Source organism: Nerophis ophidion, linkage group LG20 (assembly GCF_033978795.1).
Source record: "Nerophis ophidion isolate RoL-2023_Sa linkage group LG20, RoL_Noph_v1.0, whole genome shotgun sequence".
Taxonomy (NCBI): Eukaryota; Metazoa; Chordata; class Actinopteri; order Syngnathiformes; family Syngnathidae; genus Nerophis; species Nerophis ophidion.
Genome location: NC_084630.1, coordinates 43,966,742 through 43,992,167, shown reverse-complemented (window position 1 = coordinate 43,992,167; position 25,426 = coordinate 43,966,742). Strand labels below are relative to the sequence as shown.

Sequence of the window (25,426 nt, the reverse complement as noted above, 5' to 3'; positions counted from 1 at the left end):
TCAGGGTTAGGGTTAGGGAAGACTCTTAGTTAATGGCTTACTGGTTGTATAATAAGGCCATGCAGAATAAGGCATTAATAAGTGCGTAATAATGACTAAATAACACCCAATATGTTACTAATTTGCATGTTTATAAGAAACTAATTAAAGTTTCATATGTTCCCCATACTAAAGAGTTACCAAAATATTTGAAGTGGCGGCAGAGTAGAGCAGGGGTTGGTGCGTGTGGCTCACAATACGCAGGTCCTGGGTTCGATCCTGGCCTCGGGATCTTTCTGTGTGGAGTTTGCATGTTCTCTCTGTGACTGCGTGGGTTCCCTCCAGCTACTACGGCTTCCTACTCAGTGGCCTAGTGGTTAGAGTGTTCGCCCTGAGATTGTTTGGTTTTGAGTTCAAACCCCGGCCGAGTCATACCAAAGACTCTAAAAATGGCCCCCATGTCAAAAAAAAATTGTGTGTAAATCATCAGATAAAACTTTGTATTACATTGTGTTCCGGGCAAGAAGACAAAAGGCTGAAACCTTCCAGGAAAAATGCTCCTAAAACTCCACTTGGACTTCCAGGCCGACATATACGGCAGAATCTGCCCAACTTCCACAGGAACTCTTTTTTGAAGTATTTTTACGAACTCTCTCTTTGATCTATTTTTGGGGACCTTCTTTGAACAATTTTATGGAATTTTCTTTGAACTGTTCGAGAACCGAAGGCAATGCTGGTCACAACCCACTTCCTTGAGGAAGCAGCTGTGGGAAGGAGTGGCCATGCCTCTCCTCGGATCCGAGTCTAAATTTAATTCTGTCTCTGTTTGATTCTTTGCTTTTTTCCATCCATCCATTTTTCTACCGCTTATTCCCTTTTGGGGTCGCGGGGGGCGCTGGTGCCTATCTCAGCTACAATCGGGCGGAAGGCGGGGTACACCCTGGACAAGTCACCACCTCATCACAGGGCCAACACAGATAGACAGACAACATTCACACTCACATTCACACACTAGGGACCATTTAGTGTTGCCAATCAACCTATCACCAGGTGCATGTCTTTGGAAGTGGGAGGAAGCCGGAGTACCCGGAGGGAACCCACGCAGTCACGGGGAGAACATGCAAACTCCACACAGAAAGATCCTGAGCCTGGATTTGAACCCAGGACTGCAGGACCTTCGTATTGTAAGGCAGACGCACTAACCCCTCTGCCACTGTGAAGCCCTCTTTGCCTTTTTGTCTTGTTTAATAGATGTCATCAGTGTTTGAACCTGACAACCCGTTACCTCCCTGCTTGGCATTTAACTTAATTCTGGGTTAAATCACCAACAATTATTCCCGGGCGCGGCCACCGCTGCTGCTCACTGCTCCCCCCACCTCCCAGGGGGTGGTCAACGGTAATGGGTCAAATGCAGAGAATAATTTGGCCACACGTGTGTGTGTGATGATGATTGGTACTTTAACTTTAGTTACATTTTCCTCCTACCTCCTAAAACATGCACCTGGGGATAAGTTGATTGGCAACACTTAATTGGCCCCAGTGTGTGAATGTGAGTGTGAATGTTGTCTGTCTATCTGTGTTGGCCCTGCGATGAGGTGGCGACTTGTCCAGGGCGTACCCCGCCTACCGCCCGAATGCAGCTGAGACCGCGAGTCTGACCGGGACAAGCGGTAGAAATATCAATCAATCAATCAATCAATGTTCATTTATATAGCCCTAAATCACTAGTGTCTCAAAGGGCTGCACAAACCACCACGACATCCTCGGTAGGCCCACATAAGGGCAAGGAAAACTCACACCCAGTGGGACATCGGTGACAATGAGGACTATGAGAATGGATGGATGGATGGAAAACATATGTCCCTGGCTCTATAAAGTTTGGGAATCACTGCACTAAAGTACCTGGCTGCTCTGAGGACGATGGGACACCCGAGTATGAGAAGAGTGAGGGACGCATTCCGTTGGCTTTGACCTCACAACACGGCGAGCACTGGGGTCACCGTCCTCCACATCGTTGGCTTTGCGCCTCCCCTCCTTCACGCACAGCACCTCCGGAGTCACAGAAGACGAGTGTTAACACCACGACTGTTTCTCTACCTGATCAGATGGGATTCTTCACGCAAACTGCCTTCCATTACTCTTCTGAAGCTCTGCTTGAAGTTGTCCGACAGGAAGCCGTAGAGCAGCGGGTTGGCGCAGGAGTTGGCGTAGGACAGGATGACCGCAAAGAAGTAAATCCCTGCCGTGGCGCTGGATTCTGGGATGATGACCACCAGGTTGACGATGTTGATGATGAAGAAGGGCAGCCAACACAACACAAACACCACCACGATGACCACCACCATCCGAGTGACCTTGCGTTCGGAGCGCCGCCGTGAAGTGAAGCCCGCCCGCACTCCTGACGACTTCACCTGGGGCGGGGAAAGAAAGAAATAGCGACGAAACGGAACTAGTCGTACAGTCACTCACAAACCTTAATGACGATCAACAGGTAGCAGAGGCAGATGATGAGCAGAGGTCCAAAGAAGCCGATGGTGGTGGTGTAGAGGATGAAGGCTGTTGACCACACGTCTGCCGGCTCCGGCCAGATCATGTTGCACGAGTTAAACGTGTCCTAAAGGAACATATATTTGTAGGAACCAATCAAGTCAAAGAGTCACAGGTAAGAGGGTTTATCCTATAATTGTGAATTATGTTTATATAGCGCTTTTACATGTGAAACCCAATATCCATCCATCCATCCATCATCTTCCGCTTATCCGAGGTCGGGTCGCGGGGGCAACAGCCTAAGCAGGGAAGCCCAGACTTCCCTCTCCCCAGCCACTTCGTCTAGCTCTTCCCGGGGGATCCCGAGGCGTTCCCAGGCCAGCCGGGAGACATAGTCTTCCCAACGTGTCCTGGGTCTTCCCCGTGGCCTCCTACCGGTTGGACGTGCCCTAAACACCTCCCTAGGGAGGCGTTCGGGTGGCATCCTGACCAGATGCCCGAACCACCTCATCTGGCTCCTCTCGATGTGGAGGAGCAGCGGCTTTACTTTGAGTTCCTGCCGGATGGCAGAGCTTCTCACCCTATCTCTAAGGGAGAGACCCAAACTCATTTGGGCCGCTTGTACCCGTGATCTTATCCTTTCGGTCATGACCCAAAGCTCATGACCATAGGTGAGGATGGGAATGTAGATCGACCGGTAAATTGAGAGCTTTGCCTTCCGGCTCAGCTCCTTCTTCACCACAACGGATCGGTACAACGTCCGCATTACTGAAGACGCCGCACCGATCCGCCTGTCGATCTCACCATCCACTCTTCCCTCGCCTGGAAAAGGGTGGAGTACCATCTCCGGGTTGGGGAGGAGACCCTGCCCCAAGTGGAGGAGTTCAAGTACCTAGGAGTCTTGTTCACGAGTGAGGGAAGAGTGAAACCCAATATCTAAGTTATATTTAAAGCAGTGTGGGTGGCACTGGGAGCAGGTGGGTAAAGTGTCCTGCCCAAGGACACAACGGTAGTGACTAGGATGTCGGAAATGGGGATCGAACCAGGAACTCTCAAGTTGCTGGCATGGCAACTCTACCAACCGAGCAATACAGCCCCAATTTAAGGCAGTGCTTGTCAAACATTTCCCCCTCACAAGTACCACGTCCAAAAATCTCGGCTTTCCAAGTCCCACCATAATGACCAACATTAAAAGACAGTAGCATAGTAGGCCTATGTATACATAAAAAAACAAGTAAGATTTTTTATTTAATAAGTATATTTAATATTTTTGGCCAATGTAACATTTTAAACAGTTTGAACAGTGACACTGTGTTTGAATATATGAAAATAAAACACTGTACTTTTAATCAAGTGATTCTGTGGCGTACCACTAGGTCGGGGGTCTGCAACTTGCGGCTATTTAATCCTGCCCTAGTGGCTTCCTGGAACATTTTTAAAAAAGGAATGAAAATGGAAAAAGATAGAGTGGAATATATATATTTTTTGTTTTAGTATGTTTTTTGTTCGAAGACAAACATGACGCAAACCTTCCCAATTGTTAGAAAACCCGCTGTTTAATATGTTGTGTGTATGCTTCACTGATGACAGTATTTGGTGAACCTCGTTTTGTCCTACTTTGTAATCATTTTGGCGGTTCTTGAACTCACAATAATGTGGACTGTGACGCAACAGTTTGTTTACAAACCCCGTTTCCATATGAGTTGGGAAATTGTGTTAGATGTAAATATAAACAGAATACAATGATTTGCAAATCCTTTTCAACCCATATTCAGTTAAATATGCTACAAAGACAACATATTTGATGTTCAAACTGATAAACATTTTTTTGTGTGCAAATAATCATTACCTTTAGAATTTGTTGCAAGCAACACGTGACAAAGAAGTTGGGAAAGGTGGCAATAAATACTGATAAAGTTGAGGAATGCTCATCAAACATTTATTTGGAACATCCCACAGGTGAACAAGCTAATTAGGAACAGGTGGGGGCCATGATTGGGTATAAAAGCAGTTTCCATGAAATGCTAAGTAATTCACAAACAAGGATGGGCCGAGGGTCACCAATTTGTAAGCAAATTGTTGAACAGTTTTAGAACATTTCTCAACGAGCTATTGCAAGGAATTTAGGGATTTTACCATCTTGCAACATCCAGAAACGCCGCCGGCTTCTCTGGGCCCGAGATCATCTAAGATGGACTGATGCAAAGTGGAAAAGTGTTCTGTGGTCTGACGGGTCCACATTTCAAATTGTTTTTGGAAATATTCGACATCGTGTTATCCGAAGCGAACCATCCAGAGTGTTATCGAGGTAAAGTTGAAAAGCCAGCATGTGTGATGGTATGGGGGTGCATTAGTGCCCAAGGCATGGGTAACTTACACATCTGTGAAGGCACCATTAATACTGAAAGGTACATACAGGTTTTGGAACAACATATGCTGCCATCCAAGCGCCGCCTTTTTCATGGACGCCCCTGCTTATTTCAGCAAGACAATACCAAGCCACATTCAGCACGTGTTACAACAGCGTGGCTTCGTAAAAAAAGAGTGCAGGTACTTTCCTGGCCCGCCTGCAGTCCAGACCTGTCTCCCATCGAAAATGTTTGGCGCATTATGAAGCGTAAAATACGACAGCAGAGACCCCGGACTGTTGAAGGACTGAAGCTCTACATAAAACAAGAATGGGAAAGAATTCCACTTTCAAAGCTTCAACAATTAGTTTCCTCAGTTTCCAAACGTTTATTGAGTGTTGTTAAAAGAAAAGGTGATGTAACACAGTGGTGAACATGCCCTTTCCCAACTACTTTGGCACGTGTTGCAGCCATGAAATTCCAAGTTAATTATTATTTGCAAAAAAAAATAAAGATTGTGAGTTTGAAAATCAAATATCTTGTCTTTGTAGTGCATTCAATTGAATATGGGTGGAAAAGGATTTGAAAATCATTGTATTCCGTTTTTACATCAAACACAATTTCCCAACTCATATGGAAACAGGTTTTGTATATCAATCAATCAATCAATCAATGTTTACTTATATAGCCCTAAATCACTAGTGTCTCAAAGGGCTGCACAAACCACCACGACATCCTCGGTAGGCCCACATAAGGGCAAGGAAAACTCACACCCAGTGGGACGTCGGTGACAATGATGACTATGAGAACCTTGGAGAGGAGGAAAGCAATGGATGTCGAGCGGGTCTAACATGATACTGTGAAAGTTCAATCCATAATGGATCCAACACAGTCGCGAGAGTCCAGTCCAAAGCGGATCCAACACAGCAGCGAGAGTCCCGTTCATAGCCGAGCCAGCAGGAAACCATCCCAAGCGGAGGCGGATCAGCAGCGCAGAGATGTCCCCAGCCGATACACAGGCAAGCAGTACATGGCCACCGAATCGGACCGGACCCCCTCCACAAGGGAGAGTGGGACATAGAGGAAAAAGAAAAGAAACGGCAGATCAACTGGTCTAAAAAGGGAGTCTATTTAAAGGCTATACATATACAATATATACATACACACACTCGATTTGACATAGATTTTTTTTTTTTAATCAAGTTACAGTAATATATATATATATATATATATATATATATATATATACATGTATATGTATTTTTTACATATATTAAATAGACATTCTGCATATTATACACATTTTTTATACACACACGTTGTATATACATATGTACAGTACGTATATACTTACATACATAAACACACAAACTTATTTTGACCTATAAAATGACATGACTTTTAATGGCAGTACACATCTAAGGGGTCTCTGGAATTTTGAGCCGATTCAAAAAGCATTTCATATGCTTGGCAGACAAACGGCTCGTCTTCTTTTTTTTCCATTTTTGGGAAGAGGTCTCTGGACACAGTTTCTGTGACACCACCTCTGACAGGTAGCACAGCCAATCTGAAAAACACAAAAGTCAGCAAAAATATTTAAATTAATTATTTTCACGTTGCACTAGTTTCTCTAGTGTCTCAAAGTGTGTTACATTGAGAAACTTATTGTGCATTCCCTATGCTGGTTAGCTACTAAGGTGGGGGAAATGTGTTCTCACAAGTTTGTGACAGCCATCCTACCATCTGAGACACTCTGCCCCAAATGACAAAGAAGTTGTTGGGAAATTCTCAGTTTTCCAAGTCGGACACAGTTTCATCCTTCTAGAAGACTTTAGATGTTGTTATTTTGTATTAAAGTTTATAACATTGTATCAGACTCAGTAGGACATGTAACATCCAAGTAGTTACCAGGGTACCCAATGACACAGGTTAGTCAAGTCATCTACAAATGCATGCAGTACTAACAGTTTGTTTTAAATGACTGTCATATATTGTTTATGTAAATCAGGTGTGTCCAAACTTTTTCCAGTGAGGACAGCCTGTCGTCACGTCCACTTTTCCTCCATAGAAACAGTCACGTTATAACATCTACGGCAGGGGTGCCCATTACGTCGATCGCGAGCTACCAGTCGATCTCCAGCCAGGCTTTTAAAAAAAATAGACCTAAAAATGAGTGATCATCAATCTTCACCAAGACGTCACTTAAATGACATTCACGGTACCGGAGGGTCTTGTGAGATGACGCTGGCTGCTGCAAGATCATTATTATGAAAATATGACCGAGAGGAAGGCCAGAAACACTTTTTATTTCAACAGACTCTCGCACCGTACCTTCCATCAAAACTCTAAAGGCCGACTGCACGTTTCCTATCTTCACAATAAAAGCCCTGCTTCATGCTGCCTGCGCTAACTAAGGTGCTTTTGACCTTTGGACTCTAAGTTCCTTTTTTTTTTCACTCTCTGTTTTGTTACCATGACGACCAATCAGTTCACCTGTCTTGTCTCACACCTCCATCCATCCATCATCTTCCGCTTATCCGAGGTCGGGTCGCGGGGGCAACAGCCTAAGCAGGGAAACCCAGACTTCCCTCTCCCCAGCCACTTCGTCTAGCTCTTCCCGGGGGATCTCACACCTGTTTTCACTTATCATGTTCATTATTTAAGCCACAGTTACCAGGTAGTCAGGCTGGCAACATCACCTCCTTCACGACCTCGATTATCTGCTTCATGCCTTGCTATGATGTTCATTTTGTCCACGTAAGTTTTTGTCTTTCATGCCATACCACAAGTGTTTTGTTTCATGTTTATAGTTTATGGCCTTTGTGCTAGTCTTTTGATTCATAGCCCAAGATTTGGACCTCCATTGTGAGCGCTTTTTGTTTGTTCCTGTTTTTACTTAGAGTAAATTAAATATTTACCTTGCTTTACGCCGTTTCCACTCCAATTGCTTCGCACCTCGGGAAAACAACCCTAGACCAAGTCCAAGCCTGGCAGTTTGGCCACAATACCCAGCAATATGTTTGGAGGAGAAAAGGTGAGGCCTTTAATCCCAGGAACACCACACCTACCGTCATGCATGGTGGTGTTAGTAATATGCTCTGGGCCAGTTTTCCTTCCAATTGAACTGGTGCTATACAGAGAGTAAATCGGACAATGAAAAATGAGGATTACCTCCAAATTCTTCAGGTCAACCTAAAATCATCAGTTTAGGTCTTGGGCGCAGTTGGGTGTTACAACAGGACAATGACCCCAAACACAGGTAAAATGTGGTAAAGGAATGGCTAAATCAGGTTAGAATTAAGGTTTTAGAAAGGCCTTCCCGAAGTTCTGACTCAAACGTGTGGACAATGCTGAAGAAACAAGTCTATGTCACTGAACTGCACCAATTTTGTCAAGAGGAGTGGTCAAAAATTCAACCAGAAGCTTGCCAGAAGTTAGTGGATGGCTACCAAAAGCGCCTTATTGCAGTAAAACTTGCCAAGGGACATGTAAGCAAATATTAACATTGTGGTTATATACTTTTGAGCCAGCAGATTTGGTCACATTTTCAGTAGACCCATAATAAATTCATAAAAGAACCAAACTTTATGAATGTTTATTGTGACCAACAAGTATGTGCTCCAATCACTCTATCACAAAAAAATAAGAGTTGTAGAAATGATTGGAAACTCAAGACAGCCATGACATTATGTTCTTTACAAAGTACGTAAACTTTTGATCGTGACGGTAAGTGCCCTTCCACAAAATGCTGGTTCTAAAATGTGCTGAAAATGCCTTGTTGATAACTCCCTAAATCATATTGCGAGCACAAACATTGCACATATTTGGCATAATTAGTGACATTTTAGGGAATCCTACAGTAAATGTCATAGTCATTTGTGGAGGGATCAAAAAAAGGTATTACCGCAAGAATCCAGTGGTGTCCTCAATTTATACATGAGTCCAGCTGAAACATAACAATAAAACAGATTAAACAAGCTCAATTATATATGTTGAAAAAAAAATAATAGTATGAGAGAAAATGTTTTACCTTGATTATTGACTTACAGTTTTCCCAAAGTGATTGCATTTCAAAAGTGTCGACCATTAATGACCACTCAGTGTTCTCTTCGTTATATATATTTTTTTACCATGACATTCAAATATGCATTAATAACCTGCCACAAAGAAAACGCTTTAGCACTTTAGCAATGTGAAATATCGAGGACGTCCGTCTCATGTACAATAAAAAACATCAATCAATATGAGTGATATGTGTAACAATTATGTTTAAGTCTCACCTCACTTTGAAGATCCCACTGTCAAGCAAGATTCGATATGAAGATCTAGTACTTTCCAATTTTGACTGAAAGAACAAAAAACTGAAAAAACAAAAAACATCTTCCCGTTCCAGTACTCTGGAATGCCCTCCCGGTAACAGTTCGAGATGCTACCTCAGTAGAAGCATTTAAGTCTCACCTTAAAACTCATCTGTATACTCTAGCCTTTAAATAGACCTCCTTTTTAGACCAGTTGATCTGCCGCTTCTTTTATTTCTCCTATGTCCCCCCCTCCCTTGTGGAGGGGGTCCGGTCCGATGACCATGGATGAAGTACTGGCTGTCCAGAGTCGAGACCCAGGATGGACCGCTCGTCAGGACCCAGGATGGACCGCTCGCCTGTATCGGTTGGGGACAGCTCCACGCTGCTGATCCGCTTGAGATGGTTTCCTGTGGACGGGACTCTCGCTGCTGTCTTGGAGCCACTATGGATTGAACTTTCACAGTATCATGTTAGACCCGCTCGACATCCATTGCTTTCGGTCCCCTAGAGGGGGGGGGTTGCCCACATCTGAGGTCCTCTCCAAGGTTTCTCATAGTCAGCATTGTCACTGGCGTCCCACTGGATGTGAATTCTCCCTGCCCACTGGGTGTGAGTTTTCCTTGCCCTTTTGTGGGTTCTTCCGAGGATGTTGTAGTCGTAATGATTTGTGCAGTCCTTTGAGACATTTGTGATTTGGGGCTATATAAATAAACCTTGATTGATTGATTGATTGATGCATCTGTCACCTCTAGGAACAATTATTAATACATTTTTCTGTTCCTGTTTTTGACTATTTAATTGTTGTTGTGCTATATGAGTATTTTCAACCTTAAGATGCTACAGAATATGTCTGAGAATTTTAATGACACCATCTTCAGCCCAATTAAAACCAATTGTAGCCCACCTTATAGAGTCACTTCTTTGAAGCCTTTCTATTTAATCAGTCAAGTTTTCCAGGGTTTAAAATTCCAAGGTTATAAAGTTTGACTTAACTACTCTCTTTACGTTTGGGGCATTATAAATGGTCAGGTTTGTCACTGGCATTTTAGTTATGTTTTGCTTTTTTCTCTATTTGTCTATTTCCTGTCAGCGCTCTTATTTTCGTTGTTTCCTGCTTTTCTCTCTGAGCGCTGTTTCCCCCCAGCTGCAGCTGATTGGCACCTGGCCACACCTGTTGTCAATCAGCCGGCTACTATTTAAACCTGCTTTGCCCTCCAATCAGTGCTGGAGTATTGTCGTCGTAAGCTACTGTCTGTAAGCTGTATCCTGTAGCTTTTTGCAGCTTGCTGTCCTTTTGTTCCTAGTTCCTGTTTGCTGGTTCCTGTTCCCTGTTTCCAGTTAGCCTCTTCCTGGTTCCTGGTTTGTGATTTTTCTTGTTTTTTGGACATTCAATTATGTTTTCCTGCACCAAGCCTGCCGTCTCTTCCTCTTGGGGTTCGTCACCCACACTACCTGGCAATAAATACCAGTGAGACTTAATTCCTTTATAATTAAATATGTGAAAAATGTTTTAATTGGTCATAAATACTCTTCAATTTACCAAACCCAAAACCTGTGAAGTTGGCACGTTGTGTAAATCGTAAATAAAAACAGAATACAATGATTTGCAAATCCGTTTATGATCAGAAAAGGGAAAGAGGCGACAATCAGCGCAGAACTGCAGTATTTCAAGGTTTATTCTAAACCTTTGATGAATACGTGACGTGTGTATGCTACTCCAAGTGAAATGAGTGTGACTATGTGTAGTATTAATAATGTAAATGTAACCAAGTGTTGTTGTCTGTGAGTGTTGGTTGTAATATTTTGTCGAATCACAAGGGACAAGATGATGAGGCAGTTCGTGGACAGGCAAGGGGTCGTGGACAGGAGCGAGGCAGCGTGGTCTGGGTCCGAGCAGGGAGGTCGTGGATCGAGGAGGGCAGTCAGGAATACGGAAGGGGCTGGATCACGGAAGGAGGGGAAGTCATTGTGAACACACAAAGGGACATGAACCAGGGATACACGGAGAGAGAGAACAAAGCAAAAGCGAGGAAACCACGGGGAAGGGGAATGCCAGACTTGATGCCTACGGGAAAGGTTAGCGACGTTCTGGCAAAGATTCCTCGGGTCTGCTGGTCTTTATGCCGCTCCCTTTCATCAAGTCCAGGTGTGTTGATTATTGATTGAGTGCAGCCTCGTTGCTGCGTGGGCGTGCTGCGCTCAGCACAAGTGGGGATGTGTCTGAGCATGCTGTCAGCGGAGGCAAGTCTTAGCGCGTTGACGGAGGAGGCGCCCGCCGCCGAGTATGCGCGGGTTCGACTTTGGTCATGACACATTTCAACCTATATTCAATTGAATAGACTGCAAAGACAAGATCCTTAACATTCGAACTGGAAAATGTTGTTATTTTTTGCAAACATTAGCTCATTTGGAATTTGATGCCTGCAAAATGTTTCAAAAAAGCTGGCACAGGTGTCAAAAAAAGACTGAGAAAGTTGAGGAATGCTCATCAAACACTTATTTGGAACAATATTGGGTATAAAAGCATCTCCCATGAAATGCTCAGTCATTGAAAAACACGGATGGGGCAAGGGTCACCTTTTTGTGAACAAACGCACGAGCAAATGGTCGAACAGTTTAAAAACGACATTTCTCAACGAGCTATTGCAAGGAATTTAGGGATTTCACCATCTACTGTCTGTAATATCATCGAAAGGTTCAGTGAATCTGGAGAAATCACTGCACGTAAGCGATGATATTACGGACATTTGATCCCATAGGCACCACTGCATCAAAAACCAACATCGGTGTGTAAAGGATATAAGAAACGCTTCAGAAAACCACTGTCGGTAACTACAACTCCAGCTATGCAAAGCGAAAGCCATTTATCAAGACACCCAGAAACGCCGCCGGCTTCACTGGGCCCGAGCTCATCTAAGGTGGACTGGTGCAAAGTGGAAAAGTGTTCTGAGATCTGAGGAGTCCACATTTCAAATTGGTTTTGGAAAACTGTGGGTGTCTGTGGGGATAGGTTGATTGGCAACACTAAATGGGCCCTAGTGTGTGAATGTTGTCTGTCTATCTGTGTTGGCCCTGCGACGAGGTGGCGACTTGTCCAGGATGTACACTGCCTTCCGCCCGATTGTAGCTGAGATAGGCGCCAGCGGCCCCCGCGACCCCGAAAGGGAATAAGCGGTAAAAAATGGATGGATGGATGGAGGGTGTCGTGTCAGCTTTGTGTAGTTGTAATGAACAGAAATACAGTGAAAGATTTGTGTGGTTCCTTACAGGAAGACGACATAACTGCATTTCACCTTGCATTGCACACATAGCTAACTTTTTTAAGACTTAAAACAAACAGGTGTTGATAAAACACTTCCCAGCTTTCAGATTTTACCGCACATCATGCTGTGAGGAGGGGTGGCCTGCGGACCTGCAGAGAGGCGAGGTGCGCCGAGATCGCCGACAGGTGCGTAAATGGGCGGGTTTTGCTAATCCCCTGTCACTGTGTTAAAGGGCAGCAGCCGAGAAGGACGGGGCTGGAGAAGTTGGAGTTGAGGGGAGAGGGTCGTTGGTGGATGACGAGCACGCGCAAGGAAGAGTGAGACGGAGATGGAAAGCTACAAAAATGGTTTGACAAGAACAAGAAAGTTTGATCACATTACGCCTGTACTGTATATACCTTTATATACATATATACATACATATATACCTGTACTGTATATACCTTTATATACATATATACATACATATATACCTATACTGTATATACCTTTATATACATATATACATACATATATACCTATACTGTATATACCTTTATATACATATATACATACATATATACCTATACTGGCTCACCTGCACTGGCTTCCTGTGCACTTAAGATGTGACTTTAAGGTTTTACTACTTACGTATAAAATACTACACGGTGTAGCTCCATCCTATCTTGCCGATTGTATTGTACCATATGTCCCGGCAAGAAATCTGCGTTCAAAGGACTCCGGCTTGCTAGTGATTCCCAAAGCCCAAAAAAAGTCTGCGGGCTATAGAGCGTTTTCCGTTCGGGCTCCAGTACTCTGGAATGCCCTCCCGGTAACAGTTCGAGATGCCACCTCAGTAGAAGCATTTAAGTCTCACCTTAAAACTCATTTGTATACTTTAGCCTTTAAATAGACTCCCTTTTTAGACCAGTTGATCTGCCGTTTCTTTTCTTTTTCTTCTATGTCCCACTCTCCCGTGTGGAGGGGGTCCGGTCCGATCCGGTACTGCTCGCCTGTGTATCGGCTGGGGACATCTCTTTGCTGCTGGTCCGCCTCCACTTGGGATGGTTTCCTGCTGGCTCCGCTGTGAACGGGACTCTCGCTGCTGTGTTGGATCCGCTTTGGACTGGACTCTCGCGACTGTGTTGGATCCATTATGGATTGAACTTTCACAGTATCATGTTAGACCCGCTCGACATCCATTGCTTTCCTCCTCTCCAAGGTTCTCATAGTCATCATTGTCACCGATGTCCCACTGGGTGTGAGTTTTCCTTGCCCTTATGTGGGCCTACCGAGGATGTCGTGGTGGTTTGTGCAGCCCTTTGAGACACTAGTGATTTAGGGCTATATAAGCAAACATTGATTGATTGATTGATTGATTGAAAAGCGACTCGAGCGGCAAGAGCTGCTGAAAAGCAACCAGAGCCAGCTGAGGTTCATTGAAAAACAAAAAGAATCTCAAACCTGCCACGTCTGTCATGTCTCACATTGGTGGTCCGAGAAACCCGTGGGGAAGGGTCCATAAATGCATTTTTTCAAAGTACCGATAACGGTACAGATAAATATAGTTATCGATAAGGAATAACGATATACATCCAAGTCATGAGGCAAATGAGAAAAAAGGGTGGTAAGAGGGAATCGCAAACATTTGCCATCGTGTGTTGTCAGCAGGGCCTTGTGAGGGTTCCAGGTTCCTTTCCCCTTTCCGCCATCCTAGTGTTCGCCGTTGTGTCCTTGGGCAAAACAATTTACCCACCTCCTCTCACTGGTTTAAATGTAGCTTAAAGATGGAAATAATGGCTTTCACTATATAAAGCACTTAGGATTTCTAGAGAAAAGAGCGCTGTATTATATAAAACACTTCAATAATTCACATTCACTTGACCACAGGAATAATATTACCTTGACCTTAAGAAACACAATGAACAATCCACTTTTGTCTATTAATATGCTGAAGTTAAAGGCCTACTGAAATGAGATGTTCTTATTTAAACGGGGATAGCAGGTCCATTCTATGTGTCATACTTGATCATTTTGCGATATTGCCATATTTTTGCTGAAAGGATTTAGTAGAGAACATCCACGATAAAATTCAAAACTTTCGGTGCTAAGAGAAAAGCCCTGCCTCTACTGGAAATTCGCAGACGATGACGTCACATGTTTGATGGCTCCTCACATATTCACATTGTTTTTAATGGGAGCCTCCAACAAAAAGTGCTATTCGGACCGAGAAAACGATAATTTCCCCTTTAATTTGAGCGAGGATGAAAGATTCGTGTTTGAGGATATTGATAGCGACGGACTAGAAAAAAAAAAAAAAACATGATTGCTTTGGGACGGATTCCGATGTTTTTAGAGACATTTACTACGTTAATTCTGGGAAATCCCTTATCTTTCTATTGTCTTGCTAGTGTTTTAGTGAGTTTAATAGTACCTGATAGTCGGAAGAGTGTCTCAGGGAAGTCGACAGCAGCTATGGACGGCACAAGCTCGGCTTTTCTCCGGTATAAGAACTGACTTTTTAAACACAATTTTCTCACCGAAACCTGCTGGTTGACATTTGGTAGGATCCATGTTCGCTTGACCGCGCTCTGATCCATAGGAAAGTTTCACCTCCAGGAATTTTAAACAAGGAATCACCGTGTGTTTGTGTGGCTAAAGGCTAAAGCTTCCCAACTCCATCTTTCTACTGTGACTTCTCCAATATTAATTGAACAAATTGCAAAAGATTCAGCAACACAGATGTCCAAAAAACTGTATAATTATGCCGTTAAAGCAGACGACTTTTAGCTGTGTGTGTGCGCAGCGCTCATACTTCCTGTAAACCCGTGACGTCTTGCGTACACGTCATCATTACACGACGTTTGGAAGACAGAACCCCCGGGAAATTTAAAATTGTAATTCAGTAAACTAAAAAGGCTGTATTGGCATGTGTTGCAATGTTAATATTTCATCATTGATATATAAACTATCAGACTGCGTGGTGGCTAGTAGTGGCTTTCAGTAGGCCTTTAAGCACGTTCAACAGTGTTAACATCATTAAAAGTTTAAAAACTTCATATTCAACTCCGACATGGATGTGAACCCCAGACCTTCAGTTTTACTTGGCAAGTACGAGTGACTCGTACCAACTGAAGTCTAAGGGGGGAATGTGTCTCTATATTCTTATCAGTGACAGAAGATAGCATGGCCAGGAATACATTTGGAGTAAAATTTCATCTGAATAATTTACATTTAACATGCGCTTCTTCACGCTAAACACCCCCCCCCCTGGATCGCGGAGCCCGACATGCAGCGCGTGTCTTGCATGTAGAGCGGTGCGGGCTTGATCTCTGTCAGAACCTGACTGGCACGACAACAGAATTATACCGACAGCGTTTCACATCAATTTCATTCAGGCGAAACCAACATACCGTATTTCCTTGAATTGCCGCCAAGGCGCTTATTAATTTAAAACCTCTTCTCACTCCCGCGCTTACCAAAGGCATGCGGTAAAAGTAAGCAAGCGCCTATTATTTTAAAACCTCTTCTCACTCCGGCACTTACCAAAGGCATGCAGTAAAAATTTGAGTGTGATGTAAGCTTGGACCTTAAATCCTACTGAATAGCTCTTAATCTTCTTCCCTTTATGCGATTTCAAATTACCGGTATTGAAATCAGCCTCCTCCATTTTGAAAATGGTGACAGGGGAAGTGTCACTCGTGCCGTCAGGAGTTTGACCAGCCGGTAATACTAAGCATGCGCTAATTATTTTGCAAAGCGAGTTTGACCCGGCAGTAATTCAAGGCAGGCGCATAATATATGCCCTGCGGCAATTCAAGGAAATACGGTAACTTATGTCTGTATTCATCCATTCATCCATTTTCTATCGTGTGTCCCTTTTGGGGTTGCAGGGGGTGCTGGAGCCTATCTCAGCTGCATTCGAGCGGAAGGTGGCGTACACCCTGGACAAGTTGCTACCTCATCACAGGGCTATGTCGGTATTATTTAATGTCAATGCGTTACATTGTTGTCTGAAGTTGGAGCAGGCTTGTGCATGTGTGTGACCAAAGATCATATACTGAGAAGATCAATCAATCAATCAATCAATGTTTACTTATATAGCCCTAAATCACTAGTGTCTCAAAGGGCTGCACAAACCACCACGACATCCTCGGTAGGCCCACGCAAAGAAAACTCACACCCAGTGGGACGTCGGTGACAATGATGACTATGAGAACCTTGGAGAGGAGGAAAGCAATGGATGTCGAGCGGGTCTAACATGATATTGTGAAAGTTCGATCCAAAATGGATCCAACACAGTCGCGAGAGTCCAGTCCAAAGCGGATCCAACACAGCAGCGAGAGTCCCGTTCACAGCGGAGCCAGCAGGAAACCATCCCAAGTGGAGGCGGATCAGCAGCGCAGAGATGTCCCCAGCCGATACACAGGCAAGCAGTACATGGCCATCGGACCGGACCCCCTCCACAAAGGAGAGTGGGACATAGAAGAAAAAGAAAAGAAACGGCAGATCAACTGGTCTAAAAAGGGAGTCTATTTAAAGGCTAGAGTATACAAATGAGTTTTAAGGTGAGACTTAAATGCTTCTACTGAGGTGGCATCTCGAACTGTTACCGGGAGGGCATTCCAGAGTACTGGAGCCCGAAATGAAAACGCTCTATAGCCCGCAGACTTTTTTTGGGCTTTGGGAATCACTAACAAGCCGGAGTCCTTTGAACGCAGATTTCTTGCCGGGACATATGGTACAATACAATCGGCAAGATAGGATGGAGCTAGACCGTGTAGTATTTTATACGTAAGTAGTAAAACCTTAAAGTCACATCTTAAGTGCACAGGAAGCCAGTGCAGGTGAGCCAGTACAGGTATATATGTATGTATATATGTATATAAAGGTATAGACAGTATAGGTATATATGTATGTATATATGTATATAAAGGTATATACAGTATAGGTATATATGTATGTATATATGTATATAAAGGTATATAAAGTATTGGTATATATGTATGTATACATGTATATAAAGGTATATACAGTATAGGTATATATGTATGTATATATGTATATAAAGGTATATACAGTATAGGTATATATGTATGTATATATGTATATAAAGGTATATACAGTATAGGTATATATGTATGTATATATGTATATAAAGGTATATACAGTACAGGTATATATGTATGTATATATGTATATAAAGGTATATACAGTACAGGCGTAATGTGATCAAACTTTCTTGTTCTTGTCAAAAGTCTAGCAGCCGCATTTTGTACCAACTGTAATCTTTTAATGCTAGACATGGGGAGACCCGAAAATAATACGTTACAGTAGTCGAGGCGAGACGTAACAAACGCATGGATAATGATCTCAGCGTCTTTAGTGGACAGAATGGAGCGAATTTTAGCGATATTACGGCGATGAAAGAAGGCCGTTTTAGTAACGCTTTTAATGTGTGCCTCAAAGGAGAGAGTTGGGTCGAAGATAATACCCAGATTCTTTACCGTGTCGCCTTGTTTAATTGTTTGGTTGTCAAATGTTAGAGTTGTATTATTAAATAGAGTTCGGTGTCTAGCGGGACCGATAATCAGCATTTCCGTTTTTTTGGCGTTGAGTTGCAAAAAGTTAGCGGACATCCATTGTTTAATTTCATTAAGACACGCCTCCAGCTGACTACAATCCGGCGTGTTGGTCAGCTTTAGGGGCATGTAGAGTTGGGTGTCATCAGTATAGCAGTGAAAGCTAACACCGTATTTGCGTATGATGCCCCGCAATGTCGCAGCCCGTCGCAATGTCGCAGCCCGTCCGGGCGCCGCCATCTTGGAATCATTACTGGTAAGGACATGACTTTAAAGGGAGCAAGAGGAACTCATTGAACTGAAACAAGATCGGGGTTTAAAGGGGAACATTATTACAATTTCAAAAGGGTTAAAAACAATAAAAATCAGTTCCCAGTGGCTTGTTGTATTTTTTTAATTTTTTTTTCCAAATTTTACCGGTCCCCGAATATCCCTAAAAAAAGCTTTAAAGTGCTTGATTTTCGCTATTTGCGATGCGACTATCCATTTCCCTGTGACGTCACACAGTGCTGCCAATGTAAACAAACAATGGCAAATAGCACAGCAAGATATAGCGACATTAGCTCGGATTCAGACTCGGATTTCAGCGGCTTAAGCGATTCAACAGATTACGCATGTATTGAAACTGTAGCATTACTCATTGCTGCAGCAGTCTAACGTTTTGTCAGTCACCAATATGGTTAGCTAGCACTTTATATTCACGGGAGGAAATAAACAAACCGCCATTCTTTCTTTGGTCCAGGAACTTACGGCACCGTTTATTTTGCGCATGCTCACAATACCATTTCAGTGCACGCAGGCACATGACGTCACTACGTAAGATATTCAACATGGCTTTGCTGTTTATATTATTAAATGTGCTCAACAGAAACGGATGGATGGCGTATGAAAGTATTGAAGAAGAAACTGAAGCTATTGAGCGAATTGCTATTGACGCTATTCATAGCCATAGCATGGCCGAATAGCTGCGTTAGCATCGCCAGTAAAATGTACGGACCAAACGATCAGGACTTTTGCATCCCTTGACAATGGAGCAACTTAAATCCTTCGATTGGTAAGTGTTTTTTTTCGCATTAAATGTGGGTGGAAGGAAACTTAATATAGTTGCAAATGCATCTGCAGTTTATCCATACATCTCTGTGCCATGTCTGCTTTAGCACCGCCGGTAAATAGCATGTTAGCATCGATTAGCATAGCATGTTAGCATCGATTAGCTGGCAGTCAACATCAACAAAACTCACCTTTGTGAATTCGTTGACTTTATAGTTGCAAATGCATCTGCAGGTTATCCATACATCTCTGTGCCATGTCTGCTTTAGCACCGCCGGTAAATAGCATGTTAGCATCGATTAGCATAGCATGTTAGCATCGATTAGCTGGCAGTCAACATCAACAAAACTCACCTTTGTGAATTCGTTGACTTTATCGTTGCAAATGCATCTGCAGGTTATCCATACATCTCTGTGCCATGTCTGCTTTAGCACCGCCGGTAAATAGCATGTTAGCGTTGATTAGCGTAGCATGTTAGCATCGATTAGCTGGCAGTCAACATCAACAAAACTCACCTTTGTGAATTCGTTGACTTTATAGTTGCAAATGCATCTGCAGGTTATCCATACATCTCTGTGCCATGTCTGCTTTAGCACCGCCGGTAAATAGCATGTTAGCATCGATTAGCATAGCATGTTAGCATCGATTAGCTGGCAGTCAACATCAACAAAACTCACCTTTGTGAATTCGTTGACTTTATAGTTGCAAATGCATCTGCAGGTTATCCATACATCTCTGTGCCATGTCTGCTTTAGCACCGCCGGTAAATAGCATGTTAGCATCGATTAGCATAGCATGTTAGCATCGATTGGCTGGCAGTCAACATCAACAAAACTCACCTTTGTGAATTCGTTGACTTTATAGTTGCAAATGCATCTGCAGGTTATCCATACATCTCTGTGCCATGTCTGCTTTAGCACCGCCGGTAAATAGCATGTTAGCATCGATTAGCATAGCATGTTAGCATCGATTAGCTGGCAGTCAACATCAACAAAACTCACCTTTGTGAATTCGTTGACTTTATAGTTGCAAATGCATCTGCAGGTTATCCATACATCTCTGTGCCACGTCTGCTTTAGCACCGCCGGTAAATAGCATGTTAGCATCGATTAGCATAGCATGTTAGCATCAATTAGCTGGCAGTCAACATCAACAAAACTCACCTTTGTGAATTTGTTGACTTTATAGTTGCAAATGCATCTGCAGGTTATCCATACATCTCTGTGCCATGTCTGCTTTAGCACCGCCGGTAAATAGCATGTTAGCGTCGATTAGCGTAGCATGTTAGCATCGATTAGCTGGCAGTCACGCCGCAACCAAATATGTCTGATTAGCACATAAGTCAACATCAACAAAACTCACCTTTGTTATTTCCTTGAATTTATCGTTGCAAATGCATCTGCAGGTTATCCATACATCTCTGTGCCATGTCTGCTTTAGCACCGCCGGTAAATAGCATGTTAGCGTTGATTAGCGTAGCATGTTGGCATCGATTAGCTGGCAGTCACGCCGCAACCAAATATGTCTGATTAGCACATTTAGTCAACATCAACAAAACTCACCTTTGTGATTTCCTTGAATTTATCGTTGCAAATGCATCTGCAGGTTATCCATACATCTCTGTGCCATGTCTGTCATCGCCGGTAAAATGTGGAGACACTCTGGCACATTCAATGGGGGTCTGGCGGCAGACACCTTCGCATCTTCGGGCCAGTGGTGCAACTTGAATCCCTCCCTGTTAATGTTGTTACACCCTCCGACAACACACCGGCGAGGCATGATGTCTCCAAAGTTCCAAAAAATAGTTGAAAAAACGGAAAATAACAGAGCTGAGACCCGGTGTTTGTAATGTGTCGAAAATGAAAATGGCGGCTGTATTACCCTGGTGACGTCACGTTCTGACGTCATCGCCACCAGAGCAAAAAACAGAAAGGCGTTTATTTCGCCAAAATTCACCCATTTAGAGTTCGGAAATCGGTTAAAAAAATATATGGTCTTTTTTCTGCACCATCAAGGTATATATTGACGCTTACATAGGTCTGCTGATAATGTTCCCCTTTAAAGCTAAACTTTGCTGATCTTCCTTTGGACAGTTTTTGGTTATCTGTTGCCAAGGAGTTCCCCATTCTGGCCAACGAAGCCATTTTGACATTGCTCCTGTTTTCGACCACCTATCTGTGTGAGCTGAGCATCTCAAACTTGACAGAGATAAAAACTAAAAACAGAGAGAGACTGAGAGCTGTTGTCTTTCTACTATTTCTGCCAGGATATCCATTTTGTGTTTATCGAAACAGGCCCAGGTTTCACACTAGGTGAGTATAAATACATGTAGAAAATATATTATTAACGATATGTATTATATACTGTGTTAGAGTGTCATTTTGTGTCATTTTGGTTGGTGGGGTGCCGCAGGATTTTGTAAATGTAAAAAGTGTGCCACAGCTCAAAAAAGGTTGAAAATCACTGATCTAAGTGACCATGCACCAATTTACTTGTCTGTTGATTTCAAAGGCCTACTGAAATGAGATTTTCTTATTTAAACGGGGATAGCAGGTCCATTCTATGTGTCATACTTGATCATTTCGCGATATTGCCATATTTTTGCTGAAAGGATTTAGTAGAGAAGATTGACGATAAAGTTCGCAACTACAAGATTCGTGGATGATGATATTGATAGCGAAGGACTAGAAAAAAAAAGGCGATTGCATTGGGACGGATTCAGATGTTTTTAGACACATTTACTAGGAAAATTCTGGGAAATCCCTTATATTGCTAGTGTTTTAGTCAATCAATCAATCAATCAATGTTTACTTATATAGCCCTAAATCACTAGTGTCTCAAAGGGCTGCACAAACCACCACGACATCCTCGGTAGGCCCACATAAGGGCAAGGAAAACTCACACCCAGTGGGACGTCGGTGACAATGATGACTATGAGAACCTTAGAGAGGAGGAAAGCAATGGATGTCGAGCGGGTCTAACATGATACTGTGAAAGTTATATCCACAATGGATACAACACAGTCGCGAGAGTCCAGTCCAAAGAGGATCCAAGACACAGCAGCGAGAGTCCCGTTCACAGCGGAGCCAGCAGGAAACCATCCCAAGCGGAGGCGGACCAGCAGCGCAGAGATGTCCCCAGCCGATACACAGGCGAGCAGTACATGGTTAGTGAGATTAAATAGTACCTGATAATCGAAGGGGTGTGTCCACAGATGTCTTGAGGCCAGTGTCTGATGGAAGTCGACGGCAGATACAAGGACGTCGCAAACTCCACAGATCTCCGGTAAGAGGCGACTTTTTACCACAATTTTCTCACCGAAACCTGCCGGTTGACAAGTGGTCGGGAGCCATGTTCGCTTGACCGCTCTGATCCATAGTAAAGTTTCACCTCCGGGAATTTTAAACAAGGAATCACCGTGTGTTTGTGTGGCTAAAGGCTAAAAGCTTCCCAACTCCATCTTTCTACTTTGACTTTTCCGTTATTAATTGAACAAATTGCAAAAGATTCAGCAACACAGATGTCCAGAGTACTGTTTAATTGCGCGATGAAAAGAGATGACTTTTAGCCACAAGTGGTGCTGCACTAATACTTCCTGACAGTCCATGACGTCACCCGTACACGTCATCATTCCGCGACGTTTTCAACAAGAAACTCCGCGGGAAATTTAAAATTGCAATTTAGTAAACTAAAGCGGCCGTATTGGCATGTGTTGCAATGTTAATATTTCATCATTGATATATAAACTATCAGACTGCGTGGTCGCTAGTAGTGGCTTTCAGTAGGACTTTAATCTGAGGGCAAAAAATAATACATGGAAACTAAATTCAAATTTGCTGAATGACCTATCCTTAAAGGCACAAATAAAATCTGAAATTAGTATCTTCTTTAAGTTCAATGACACTGGAGAGGTCTCACCTCCCATGTTATGGATGCCTTGAAGGCTGTTTTAAGAGGGAAAATTATAGCAATATCTTCATATTGATTGATTGATTGATTGATTGATTGATAAGAATACAAAATCCAATGACTTAAAAAAAAAAAACTTAAAGGACCTAGAAATAAATCAAAATTTATTTGGCACAGGAAACTGAAAAAAAGATAGCGGAAAGCACAATTCGTACATTTAGGGATCCAGGAACAAAAGTGATAAAAACTAAACAAATTTCAGGGGGCTTTTGAATTTTAATAAAACCTTATACTCTGAGGTCTCTAGTAAGAGCATATACCAAATTGATAGCTTACAGAAAACCCTGGATTTATCCACTCTAGATGAAGTACAACATTTAATAATGTCTGCAGATCAGGGACGTGCACATGATTATAGAGGGGCAGGAGCTCAAAGTCAGAAAAGGGCAGGAAATCTTTTTTTTGGTCCTTTACACAATATGGAAATTAATATAAAATTAAATTTGCTAATAGGAAGCGAACTACTTAGCTGTGTGTCCTTTGTAGGTAAAAGTGATTGCCATTTATTTTGTGTCAACAAATGATTGTCATAATGAGTTAATTCATATTATCATGGCTTGGAAGACATGAAAAGCAATAAAACACGGGTTTATTATTAGGCTTTTTATTGTTAAAGATAAGCACTTGAATATTAAACATTGAACAGTGCAACATGAACTTCGAAAAAAAATAAAATACCCTAATGGAAAAAACTTCAATGTGAAAATCTGTCCTTCCCTTAACTTGATGAAAACACCATCAAGTTGTAACTTATGGTCTTTCTCACTTAATTCTCAGACTAAACAACTGAAATGCAATATAACTTTATATCTAAACCTCTACTGTAAGAGAAATGTTATCCGCCGTAAACACAGTGCATTTTATTTTGAAAATCAACCTGGTTTTTTATTTTGTATTTTGTACACTACTTCCTGTCCCGCACGATCCGCTCTGCTCTGTGCGGAATTGATGTGCCGTGCTCAATTGATGCGCTGTGCTCCGACGTCCGGCAAAAACAGAAGCTGACACATTGAATAATAGAATAATCCAGCGTTTTTCTGAAATATTACCCATATTAGATGCTGAATAAGTGGACGGCGACTAGACCATAACTCACACGTTCAAGTTGCTCCACTGTCACGTCTCCTCAGGCCGCAATTGGCTCTCTATCCTCTCTCTCACTCACTCACTCGCCCTCTCTCTCTCTCTCTCGGGCGGAAGCGCAGGCTCAAACAACCCGGTGTTACAAGAAAATGTGGAGTTTTTGTACCGCTGTTTTTTTGTTTTGTTTTGTTTTTTTTACATACCTAACAGGAATTTATGAATGTTGTTTAAAGAAAACAAAAACAAAAAACAACACACTCACAGGCAGAGGGCACTTTTTAAGACAAGGCAATAAAGGGACGGCGCAGTGGGGAGAGTGGCCGTGCGCAACCCGAGCGTCCCTGGTTCAATTCCCACCTAGTACCAACCTCGTCACGTCCGTTGTGTCCTGAGCAAGACACTTCACCCTTGCTCCTGATGGGTGCTGGTTGGCGCCTTGCATGGCAGCTCCCGCCATCAGTGTGTGAATGTGTAAACATGGTGCCACCATAGCTGGATGGTTTTTAACTGGTTTCAATAATCGCTCTGACACGTCTGGCAAAAAGAAGGTTTGTGCATGCATGTGAGTGACAAATGGTGTAAACAAAAAAAAAAATAGAGAGACAGTTTGCACTCAGACATAGAATTGTTTGCATATCAATGAGACCCCATTACCCAGGGTTTGAACAATATGTGAACTGTCATAGAAGACACACACACATATTTGATGCTGTATATGTAATGCTATAGCATTATCAAGGGTGCATGTTCTGCACCCCTCTTTCTAACTCAGATCATAACACAAGACATCTGATTCCCTCACATAAATCCATTTTCAAATCATGCACATAGATCTGTTAATGTATGGATGATTCAACTGCACTTAAAGGGTGTTTCCTGTTTACAGACTAGGGTTGTACGGTATACCGGTACAAGTAGTACCTTGATACCAATGAATCATATTCGGTACTATACCGCCTCTAAAAAGTACCTGTCCCACACACCCCTTTTTTCGTTTGTTTTTAATTTATATCATGTTTATAAACTCAGGTAATATGTCCCTGCACACATGAGGACTTTGAACATGAACAATTTATGAACCTAAACTACTTGGTATCAGATTGATACCCAAACGTGTGGTATCATCCAAAACTAATGTAAAGCATCCAAACAACAGAAGAATAATGATGATTAGATTTTAACAGACGTGTAGATAGAACATGTTAAAAGAGAAAGTAAGCAGATATTAACAGTAAATGAATTCATTTTCTACCACTTGTCCTTAATGATGTTGACAAAATAATAGAGTGATAAATAATAAATAATAAATGGGTTGTACTTGTATAGCGCTTTTCTACCTTCAAGGTACTCAAAGCGCTTTGACACTACTTCCACATTTACACATT

At 42.7% G+C, this 25,426-nt stretch overlaps 1 protein-coding gene across 1 annotated transcript in view; it reads right to left on the bottom strand.

Annotated features, from left to right (window-relative positions):
* The window catches only part of LOC133539181 (somatostatin receptor type 5), a 51,414-nt gene that overhangs the window by 5,398 nt on the left and 20,590 nt on the right, over positions 1–25,426 (bottom strand). The window contains exons 2-4 of the mRNA XM_061881322.1: positions 2,453–2,593; positions 2,118–2,390; positions 1,882–2,028 (exon numbers count right to left, since the gene is read on the bottom strand). Coding sequence (XP_061737306.1) covers positions 1,882–2,028; positions 2,118–2,390; positions 2,453–2,593 — 561 coding nt within the window. The remainder of the gene's footprint in view (positions 1–1,881; positions 2,029–2,117; positions 2,391–2,452; positions 2,594–25,426) is intronic.